General features: G+C 27.7%; 2 protein-coding genes across 2 annotated transcripts; one reads left to right on the plus strand and one right to left on the minus strand.

The window, feature by feature from the left end:
• Positions 1 to 2,878: 2,878 nt before the first annotated feature.
• On the minus strand, positions 2,879 to 5,801 carry LOC111677244 (band 7 protein CG42540-like). The gene is made up of 4 exons (XM_046952987.1): positions 5,601 to 5,801; positions 3,884 to 3,939; positions 3,572 to 3,752; positions 2,879 to 3,510 (listed from the first exon to the last, which is right to left on the minus strand). The coding sequence occupies exons 1-4, from the start codon at positions 5,661 to 5,663 to the stop codon at positions 3,319 to 3,321; spliced, it is 492 nt and encodes a 163-aa protein (XP_046808943.1). The 5' UTR covers positions 5,664 to 5,801; the 3' UTR covers positions 2,879 to 3,318.
• A 4,441-nt stretch (positions 5,802 to 10,242) lies between these two features.
• On the plus strand, positions 10,243 to 10,920 carry LOC124420264 (band 7 protein CG42540-like). Its single transcript, XM_046952537.1, has 4 exons — positions 10,243 to 10,264; positions 10,460 to 10,572; positions 10,677 to 10,749; positions 10,829 to 10,920. The coding sequence occupies exons 1-4, from the start codon at positions 10,243 to 10,245 to the stop codon at positions 10,918 to 10,920; spliced, it is 300 nt and encodes a 99-aa protein (XP_046808493.1).
• Positions 10,921 to 11,724: the final 804 nt, after the last annotated feature.

Here is an 11,724-nt window from a genome sequence, read left to right on the forward strand (position 1 = left end):
TAGTCTAGTCTATAGTCTAGTCTATAGTCTAGTCTATAGTCTAGTCTATAGTCTAGTCTATAGTCTAGTCTATAGTCTAGTCTATAGTCTAGTCTATACTAGTCTATACAATTTTGTATATATTACGAAACAATTACATTGTGTGAAACTATTGTATTTCGTGCAATGTATAAAATTTTTCGTAGATATTAAGCTATGATTATTTTCTGTGTACACTCTATCCTCCTTCTCTTTCTGTTGCCTTGCATATCAAAGGGTTGAAAGTTGTTTAATTATTAATGTATTTGTTTTAATAAAACTATAGTATTTATTAGAACATATACAATGAAAATTGTTTTATATTAGCTGTATGGATTTAAAAGGGTTGCAAGTAGGAAACCACCGCTCCTATTGTAATGCAAGGTTACTTTTTTGTTTGCATTCCATTAAAGCTATAAGTGTGAAATAGGTACTTACTTTGTTGTTATTAATATTATTAAAACAATGCAATGGAAAGGCTAAAGTTTAGTAAGATAATTTAGAAAGATTATAATTTTATCAGATATGACGGGTACTGACTCACAGACTTGTGGTTTTAGCATCAGTCAGCCTAAAAGGTTAAAACTACAGCCAATTCCTCTGTCAATCGTAGAGATACGGGAATCAACATTAAAATTAAGGAGTAAATAAAAATCGACAAAAGGGAAAATGTTGTACTTTTTCGTTTTTTAAAAGGTACTTTTGGATTTTTTTGTAATATTGAACCTGACAAACAATTAGTGGAAGTCTGTAAAAAGATTTTTGGTACTTTTTTAGTTTTTTAACTCGTAACTATGTAAGACAATACTGAGATCTAGTCTTAACATTTCAACGTATAGTCTCTCAATTCGTAAATATTCTATAATATTTACCAATAATCCCAAATAGTTCAGAGTCTATAGAAAGTGTTAAGTTTTGACTAAAGAAAAGTCTACAATAATCAAAAGCTTCAGTCCGGATTAAAAACCAGCATCATATAGAAAGTCTATTCTATAAAATAGACTAATCTACTGTCTCGATTATAGTGTCCATTGTAGTACAGTCTATACTTTCGACTTTAAAGCAGGGTAAAGTCTCCACTTCAGAACATATAATTGTGTCTTTAATAGTCTATCGTCTCGATTTTAAAGTCATTTTTAATTTCGACTATAATATAGCAATTAAAAACTAAAATATTCTCTCTACTATTCTACAGTTCCTGTGTTCTATATTAAAGACTATCAAATAGTCCATAGTATTAACTCGATATTGAGTCAAAAGTCTGCACTATTGTGTGTCTCGACTATTATGAATAGGGCAAGGATTTCCATGCTAATGCATGTTTGTAGTCAGGAACCCAAAATAACTTTTTATTAGTTTTCTTTTCGGAGCAAAGAATTTGCTACAATATGGCATCGATTTGTTATTGCATATTTTGTTATAAATGCATAAATTGTATATTTTGCTTTTAATTGCCTATTTTTTGCATATTTCCAACATTTTTATAGCATATTTTTCATAATTTTAAATTTTTCTAAAACAATTTGATTTGTTTTCTCTGCATTTCATATTTTTACAACAAACACATTTAGAATCTTTTTAAATAAATATCAACAAATTTTGGCTTAAAAAGAAAACACTAGGTTATATGAAATACTATTTTATATTGTTTTATTTAATTTTTAAAACCACAATACAGTCTTTATACTCGATTATCTACACTGAAAATAATCCATGCTCAACTTTACGAAAAAAATTTCGTAACTTCTATTTTCGTAATATTTACAAAAATTTCGTGTATAATACGAAATATTATTTAATAAAACCCTTTTCTATTTTCACGAACGTACGAAAACCTTTCGTAATATTTTTTTCTTAAATTTTAGCGAAACTAAACATATTGATATTAATTATATTATGATTAAATAAAACTACAACATTTTTATAAAATTTAAGAAAAAGTATAATATTATTCCGAATTCTTTTCATAAAAAAATGAAAAATTCGTGTGGAGAATAGTTTTGAACTAAAATTAGAAAATTTATTTTAAAATGAACAAAAATGTTTGGATAAATTAATATTTCGTAAATTTTACCATATTTATTCAAAATTCCCTTTTTTCAATTTATGTAAATACATTTTTTCAAGAATATTTCTTATTATACTAAAATATTTCGTACAATTTCGTATATATTACGAAAGAATTTCATGGTGCGAAACAACGATGAATTCGTACAATGTACGACATTTTTCATATATATTAGGCATGGATTTTTTTCAGTGTACTATTACAATGTCTCTAGGCTGTCTTAAAGTCTATCAAATAGTCGATAGTCTCAGCTTGATTTACAGTCTAATGTTTACAAGATTAAATAGTCTGCGTCTCGATTTTTTAATTATATACCATCCCATCTATTTACTATACAATAGAGAATAGTTGCGATAATGACATTTGTAAAATTCACAATCATTGTCGTATTGTAGTAGCATTGTAACTATGTCATAAATATTTTTTCAAATAAAAATTTTTGAAATAAAAACAATTCAATAATAAATATACAACGATACCCTACGATACCCTACAACACCGATTGTGAATTGAGCAATTATCTATTCATTTTACTGTAGACCAGTATACAGTATAAAATATAATATAATATAGTCTCGACAATTCTATTACCAAAATCCCTTACTGTTGAACCAAAATCCATTGCAGTTAGTACAATCTATATCATCACGACTTAAAAATAGTCTTTAGTTTCGACGATATAGACTATAGCCTTTTTTTCAGTAATCTACAGAATCGACTTAAAATTACTTAGAACATATATAGAGGAAAATAAAAAATATTTTGTAAAAAAATCAATCTATTCGTGATGGAAAGTAAAAGTGTTTCCTATTTTGGTATATAGCCAAAATTAAAATAACCGAAAACCCCATTTGGGTTTTATAATTGCTTTTTATTTATTCAATTAAATTTCCTTATAAATTAAAAATAATCGATAGATAAAGTTAAATAGTTAGATAGATGTTTAGTTATAGATATTATTGGTTAAATGAGTCAACAGCTTGCTAGTAGTTAGTTTAATTAGGTTTAAAGAGTTTTTTTTTCAAATGCTTTAAAAGAGGAAAGAGCTTTAAACTAGTTTTAATACTCTAAACTAGGCTTACTAATTTGAATACAATGGATTATAAAATATAACTATTGGCTGAGTTTCAATTATTCTAAAGCATTTACTAGGATCAATTAGTTCTTGTTAGAAATTAAACTAAACGGGTTATAGGTTATACTATTTAGATTTGTGTATTGTTTTAAAAGTATTAGGAAGATTTCTCCAAAGTTGTAGAGGTTTCGTTGTCCTGTTTTGTAGCAATTTTATCCATGGCAGCAACAGCAGCTTCGGCTAATTGTTGGGTGGCAGCATCATTCGATTTTAGGAAGTAGGTTATTAAATCTATGGGCAAGGGAAAAACTATGGTGGAGTTTTTCTCAGCTGATATTTGACTTAAAGTCTGTAAGTAAAAAATATATAAATATAATAAAGTTTATAAAATATTTATTTATATGATTTACTTGTAAGTATCTTAATTGTAAAGCTGCTGGTGATCCGCCTATAACCTCTGAAGCTTCCCTCAAAGCACGCGATGCTTTTTGTTCCCCTTCGGCTGCTATAACTTTGGCTCTTGCCTCGCGTGCTGCTTCCGCCTCTGCTGCCATGGCTCTTTGCAACTGCACCGGAAGTCGTACATCTTTGCTAAAAAGTGTGAATTTAAAATATATATACTATTGTATAGTTTATTTGTCTGCATGTTGCATGCAGTTAAGTTTAAGCAAAGATTTGTTGCTTTTTATATTTATTATAGCAAATAGGAAACTATTACTTACATTTCAACACGCTCTACTTTAATACCCCATGCATCGGTGGCTTCATCCAATTGTAGCTGGAAAAAATTAAATGAAATACAAAAATAAATTTAAATTTAAGTCTGTAACGAAAAAAAAACAAAATTTTAAACGAAAGAAAAACTTTGTGTGAAAATAATTTTTAAACTTTTTTTATACAAATTTGTATTTTTATATAATATTAATTTATTTCAATAAATTTTAGAATGATATGTATCTCTTAGTTTCCATATATCTTTATAAATTTCAGTTAAATTTCATAGTTTTAGGAATAAATTGGTAAGGCGTATACGTAATATTTGTAATATAAAGAAATTAAAAAACACGTATACGTACAGGTGCCGATAATATAAGAAGTTCGATTATATAATGGTAATTTCTTTCTCTTGAAAAAACAAATAAGTTTTTCTGATTTACATATACGTTCATAATATGTTTTTCAGTTATAGAACACGATTTTAGTATTTAGTTAATAAGGCGTATACTTAATATTTGTAATGTCAAGAAATTAAAAAACACGTATACGTACTGGTACCGTTAATAAATGGACTGCAATTTGTCAATGTGAAATTTTGTTCTTTTGAAAAAAATAAGTTTTTCTGATTTATATGTTCATAATCTTCATTCCTAACTAACTAACTAACTACCTAACTACCTAACTACCTAACTACCTAACTACCTAACTACCTAACTAACTAACTATCTTACTATCTAACTATCTAACTATCTAACTATCTATCTATCTATCTATCTATCTATCTATCTATCTATCTATCTATCTATCTATCTATTTATCTATCTATCTATCCATCTATCTATCTATCTATCTATCTATCTATCTATCTATCTATCTATCTATCTATCTATCTATCTATCTGTCTGTATGTCTATCTATCTGTCTGTCTGTATGTATGTATGTATGTATGTATGTATGTATGTATGTATGTATGTATGTATGTATGTATGTATGTATGTATGTATGTATGTATGTATGTATGTATGTATGTCTGTCTGTATGTCTATCTATCTATCTATCTATCTATCTATCTATCTATCTATCTATCTATCTATCTATCTATCTATCAATCTATCTATCTATTACAGACAATAAAATAGTCGATAGTCTGAACTCGATAGTCTCGATATATAGTCTTAAGTCTTCATATCAAAACCCAATATTTTGAGTAAAAATATAAATGTCCGTTTTTCTCTAAAACTGTAAGAAATACAGCAAGTATAGTCGAAATCTGCGATCATTTTTTTTCTAAGTATAATCTATACATATCATCTCGACTTGAGAATAGTATTTATTTTCGACGATGTAGAGGGTTATGTTTTTTGTAGTAATCTACAAAATCTATTTAAAACTACTTATATAGTAATTTTTACTATATAGATTTCTGCACATTGCCTTGTCAGTCTTTAGTCTTAACAAACAAAACTCAGTCTTTCAGTTTACCGCTTTTTCCTTTATATTGAAATCGAATTTTAAGTTTCCTAAAATCATAAATTATTTAAATTTAAAGTTTTAATATTATTTCATCACCATAGCATACATATACATATCTATCTTTTAAAACATTTCAATTTAATCTAAAAAACACACACACACACCAGCAAAAAAACTTAAATTTGTCAAAAAATTAAAATGTAAAAAAACAAAAATGAAAACAGTACTTTCCTCTTAACATGACTTTACCTGCATAGTGCCGGAAATTGTCATACGTTCGCTAAGAATCTCATGTAAATGTCTTGTGCCCATTGTATTGCGGAGTGTTGTTTGTGCCAGCAAACGTGTAGAATGATGAGCATTTTCAACGTTGGCTATAGAAACGGTGGCATTTGAGACACGATAATAGACAACAGCATCCACGGAAACAGTAACACTGTCTTTAGTGAGGACCTACAAAACAAATAAAAAAATGGATATAAATTCCAAAAAAAAAAAACATTATTTATAAAATATGTATATATAAATATGAATAACTATCTAGGTGCTGTTTTAAAACTACAACAAACAATAACATAAATAAAGTGCTTTTTTTGCAAGAAAAAAAAGCAACAAATACATTTGAGTATGGAGTGAGAGCTGGTAGCTTTAAAAATATTAAATAAATATAGTTTACAGTTTTACATAAATACATACAATATATATATGTAAACAAATATTATGTATATAGATACAAGTATTTACTTAAATCCATGTCCATAAAATAAATAAAACAACAATATACAGTTCAGTGAATAATTCTCTGGCATTTTTATCACGCTTTATATATCATAACATCAGCAAAGAAAACTGATACATTTTATTATGATTTTATTTTTGGGGAGTATTAGGGCGGGATCATCGGTTTAAATGTGAGTTTTAAAATTTATGGATTTGTTTGTTGCAGTTTGTTTGTACCTTTAGCTATTGGATAAGTTATAGTTAAATAAAGTGAATATTGATTAAGTAATCTATGAATTTTATTTAATTTAATTAAATTTTACATCAATAATTTTGATTTTTGAAATATATGCAATGAAGATAAACTCTATAATGTGGTTTTAGAAAAAGCCTCATTTTGGCTTTAGAATAGTCTAAAATAAACATTTGATTAATAAAGTAGTTACTTAATAATATCCTCGGTATTTCTCTTAAAAATCATTTAAACCTGCCACTAAGTGACATATTAAGTTCATAATATTTTCTTACTATATCGCTGAATAATAAAACCTCTTACCACAAGAAATATTTCATGCATAACAAAATCAAATTAAAGGTCAATTCAACCATAAACTGTAGAATTTATTGTAAGGTATGTAATGTCAATCAAGTTGTCAATTTCTAAAGAAATTATTGAAAAAAGAAGACAACGTTCAAGTTCAACCCCTCTATTAACCTCTTTTTAATTATAAGATGTATTCATCAAAAAAAATACATCTTATAGAGACAAGAAATGTTTTAAATGCATCTTTTTTAACTCTTAAATAGAGATTTCTCGAAATACTTACAGTGCAAGAAATTCATTTATTCATTATTTATTCATATTTAGTACTTTCAAAAAAAATTGTAAAAACAAGCGAAAGCTTTGATTATTTATATTTCCCATTAAAAGTATATTTTTGACTGAAATCTTAAAAGTGTTTCTCTTAAAAACTATAAAATACACAGCCAAAATAAAAAACTCGCAAAATTTTAGTAATTGAAAAACTTTTTTCTAACACATATTTATCACCCTTGTTTACAAAACCCCAAAACTGTTATCTCTTGATACACAGTGAATCTTCCACATTTTTGGTAAACATAAATACAGATTAAAACATCTTCTGACGAACCTTGACCTCAGTCAAAGATTATCCCTAATATTCCATTTTGCTGCTTAAATTTTTTTTCGCTTTCATACCAAAAGTCATAAATCAATGAAAACTTTTATGAACACTAACAGAAACAAACCAAAAAAAAAGAAAATACGCGTAAAAACGGAAGCGATATTGAATAAATGAATGTTTGTATTCATCTATGGTAACAACCAATATCAGCATTTGACGAAAAATTTCAGTTTTAGTTCAGTTCTAGTTCAGTTCTAGTTCAGTTCTAATTCAGTTCTAGTTCAGTTCTAGTTCAGTTCTAGTTCAGTTCTAGTTCAGTTCTAGTTCAGTTCTAGTTCAGTTCTAGTTCAGTTCTAGTTCAGTTCTAGTTCAGTTCTAGTTCAGTTCTAGTTCAGTTCTAGTTCAGTTCTAGTTCAGTTCTAGTTCAGTTCTAGTTCAGTTCTAGTTCAGTTCTAGTTCAGTTCTAGTTCAGTTTTATTTCGAAAATAGTTCAGTTCTTATAATATTTTTTATGTTCTCCCTGAGAGCTCGTCTGAATGCTTTCAAATTAAAAGAAGGTTTTAAATCAGATTTTTTCGCAGACAATAAATCGCTTACAACTTCTTTCAATAGAATTTATATTGAAATATTTGTTGCGCAAATATTTTCATCAAAATATAAGGCGTAAGGGTTTCGCCTTATATTTTATATATCAAAATATAAGGCGTAAGGGTTTCGCCTATATATTTTCTTTATATATTCATTTAATGTTTAAAAATTTAAAAATTAACTTATTTTGTGATCACCAATGTTTTTCTTCAGAAATTCTGAAAATTTACCATCTACTAGATTTTTGTTAAAGTTCCCAAAATTCCACCAAATTCTTAACACTTACATCGTCCTTTCATTTAACAGCAATACATCTCAGTATTCTCACTAAAATTTCTTGTTAACAATTCCATTAGTTATGCAGACATACAATTTTGGTCACATACTGTGTGAACACAATCAACGCAAACACACTTTTAATAAGACCAAAAGACCGATCCATTGTCGAGCAACAGCAGAACAAACTGTTATCGTAAATTAAAATTTATGCTTTCCAAAGCAATTACCACTTAACTGCATGTGTGTTGAGTGCATTCACATTGTGTAGTCTTCATTCGTTCCATTAAAAATTTAGAACATTTATAGTTCAGTGCCAAGAAAATTTCAAAAACATGAAATAATAAATCGCACTGAAAGCACGTATGTAATGATTATTATTACCCACAACACAATTTAATAGTTCTCAAAGGTTTTTGTTGAAAATTATATTTAATGCATTTTTTTATTTAAACAATAAAACGTAAGAGTTTTTTGTAGTTATTATATGTTTGTACTCACCAAATTTATTACCCATAACGGAAGTCATATGTAACCAAATTTGGCCAATGAGTTTTTAATTTATTCTATCACATGTAAGCCCTATATATCACCTATGTTATAGTATAAAATTCACACATTTGAGGTTTTAAATGCCAGAGCCTAGAGTGCTCATTTCTTTGATTTTAATGGATTTGTTTATAAAACATTATTATTTTGTTTCCTTTTTTTCATTTCCGTTTATTAAAAACAATCAAAAACATGCATTCATTCATTTATTCGTTCATCAACACTTTGAGTAAAAAATTATTCAATTCACTCATGTATAAATGTGTTTATTTGTTTATGAAAGCAAACATCAACAAACAAATATTTATTGCAAAAACACAATATGGTAAATTCCTCTCGAAAACAACCCACACAATATATTGAGTTTTAACGAACAATTCAAATTAAATTCACAGCGAGAAGAATAATAACAAAGAAATAAAGCAAAGTTTTTAAACAAAAATATATTTCGGTCACTGTGATTTCCGGTTGAGAGATCCTAACAATACTGTGTGCAGCAAACAACTGATTTTTCATTATTTAATTATGCACAAAAGTTACAGTTATCAGAAATTGTAACAGCACTTTGCACATATACACACAAACCGATACAATAACACCACACAACCAAAAAAACAATTACAAAACTGTAATACAATAAAACAAAACAGCAAAAAACTTACAGCTACATACACACACTAAATTTAACATTTATGCAATCACGCTCACTCTAATACACATATATACTCCTTACATACAAACAAACACTTTTACAGACGCAGACAAGAATATTAATACTTCTATGATCCAAAGCACGTAACAATGAAAAAAGTATTAAAATACACGCCACTATGTCGGTGTGTCTGTCCATCCTTCCGTTACGTTCTTCATCTATTTGTTTTGTATCAGCTATAAATATGTACTAGTAAAATATAAAAAAACATGTACCCTTATACATACATACAACTATATCCACAAAAATCTATGTATTACAGACAGACACGTACATAAACGTTGTATTAAGTATGTATGTGGCTGTATGTACAGATTACTTTATAACAGATGAGATCGTTTAAACTAGAGTTAATTAAACGAGATTCCATAAGCGGCTATTTAAAAAGCTTAATGATTTAACGATTAGAACATAACTAAAATAGAACTAGAACACAACTAGAACTGAACTAGAACTGAACTAGAACTGAAAAAGAACTGAAAAAGAACTGAAAAAGAACTGAACTAGAACTGAACTAGAACAGAACTAGAACTGAACTAGAACTGAACTAGAACTGAACTAGAACTGAACTAGAACTGAACTAGAACTGAACTAGAACTGAACTAGAACTGAACTAGAACTGAACTAGAACTGAACTAGAACTGAACTAGAACTGAACTAGAACTGAACTAGAACTGAACTAGAACTGAACTAGAACTGAACTAAAACTGAAGTAGAACTGAACTAGAACTAAACTTGAACTGAACAAAAAAATATATATATATATATATACTTCTTTATCACTGTATGTTTCAAATTTCTATAAACAAGAATATCGTGGCGTATGATTGATTAAATTATATTCAATATTAAACAAACGTCATTGTGATATTTAAAATGAATATATACATATTTATTAAATATGTATAAATATTTAAGTCACTGTCAGTTACAAATTTGTAAAAAAAGAACTCCGCGATGTATGATTGATGAATTTATATTTAATATTGAACATACGACATGGTGGTCTATAATTTAAATTATTTGTAAAAAATATTAAAAAATTAATAATTTAAATAATTAATTAAAAAAGTCATTGTAATTTGCCTATCTTTTATATTCTTATTTTTATTAACCAGTGGAAGAAGATCTACATGAAGATAAAGGTTCAACTTGCAGCACTTTACTGATACTACTGTCCGTAGCTCTGGTTATTTTAACACTACCGTTTAGTCTATTTGTATGTTTTAAGGTAAATAATAATTATACCGAACTGTTTTGTTAAACCTGAAATCAGCACTTATTTAAACAATTGTTAAAATTCATTATGCATTTAATTATGATTACATTTTAAAGGTGGTTCAGGAATATGAACGTGCGGTTATATTTCGTTTGGGACGTTTAATGGCTGGTGGTGCCAAAGGGCCAGGTAGCTGAAATGCTTTACTTTGCTTTTATTGAAATTAAAAAAGAATTTTATTTAAATATTTTACAATAAATTTTTATAGGCATTTTCTTTATATTACCCTGTATTGATTCATACGATAGAGTGGATTTGCGTACGCGAACTTATGATGTACCTCCACAAGAGGTGAGTTAAATTTAGATTTTTTAATAACTATATTAATGGCTAAGTAATCAGATTTTTATGTTTTTATACCGTTTTTTTTGTAATAAATTATGTTAGAGTTTTCACTTCATTTAATATTAACCAACTTTTCATAATTTCAACAATCATAGTGTTGGTTACAAACAACAATTGCTTGTGTTTGTACTACTTATTTTCTACGTTTTCCCTTATTTAATAAAAAATGTGCTGGTACACCATTTCGTTAAAGTTTTTATTACTAAATTCACTTCGAAAATTTTCTGTAAGATTTTTTGTTTTTTAATGTGTTTTTATTAGCGTTGAATATTTTTCATGTTTTGTTATGCGGCTTGTTTGTAAATATTTTTTTGTTAAAGTCACGCTGTCTACACTTCTGCGGTTATAATCCATAACCAATTAATTCTAGTTAAATAAAATAGAACTGAACTAGAACTGAACTAGAACTGAACTAGAACTGAACTAGAACTGAACTAGAACTGAACTAGAACTGAACTAGAACTGAACTAGAACTGAACTAGAACTGAACTAGAACTGAACTAGAACTGAACTAGAACTGAACTAGAACTGAACTAGAACTGAACTAGAACTGAACTAGAACTGAACTAGAACTGAACTAGAACTGAACTAGAACTGAACTAGAACTGAACTAGAACTGAACTCCTATTAAACGTAAACTAAAATACATGCACCAATTTCACGTATCTTCGTCCTTTCTATTAAATGTTCTGGCTTAATAAATTTGATGTGTTATGAGTGCTTGTTTGAACAGATTTTTCGTCAGAACACCACATTGTA

The sequence above is a fragment of the Lucilia cuprina genome, chromosome 5 (genome assembly GCF_022045245.1).
Source record: "Lucilia cuprina isolate Lc7/37 chromosome 5, ASM2204524v1, whole genome shotgun sequence".
Lineage (NCBI taxonomy): Eukaryota > Metazoa > Arthropoda > Insecta > Diptera > Calliphoridae > Lucilia > Lucilia cuprina.

Bases quoted from the DNA above. Each gene is read 5' to 3' on its own strand.
- LOC111677244 (XM_046952987.1), bottom strand. From the start codon at position 5,663: ATGGGCACAAGACATTTACATGAGATTCTTAGCGAACGTATGACAATT. The intron at 3,940-5,600 runs GTAAAGTCATGT...AATTTTTTCCAG, and splicing joins CAATTTCCGGCACTATGCAG to CTACAATTGGATGAAGCCAC. The intron at 3,511-3,571 runs GTAAATCATATA...TTTTACTTACAG, and splicing joins TACAATTAAGATACTTACAA to ACTTTAAGTCAAATATCAGC.
- LOC124420264 (XM_046952537.1), top strand. From the start codon at position 10,243: ATGTATAAATATTTAAGTCACT. The intron at 10,265-10,459 runs GTCAGTTACAAA...TTTATTAACCAG, and splicing joins GTATAAATATTTAAGTCACT to TGGAAGAAGATCTACATGAA. The intron at 10,750-10,828 runs GTAGCTGAAATG...AAATTTTTATAG, and splicing joins TGGTGGTGCCAAAGGGCCAG to GCATTTTCTTTATATTACCC.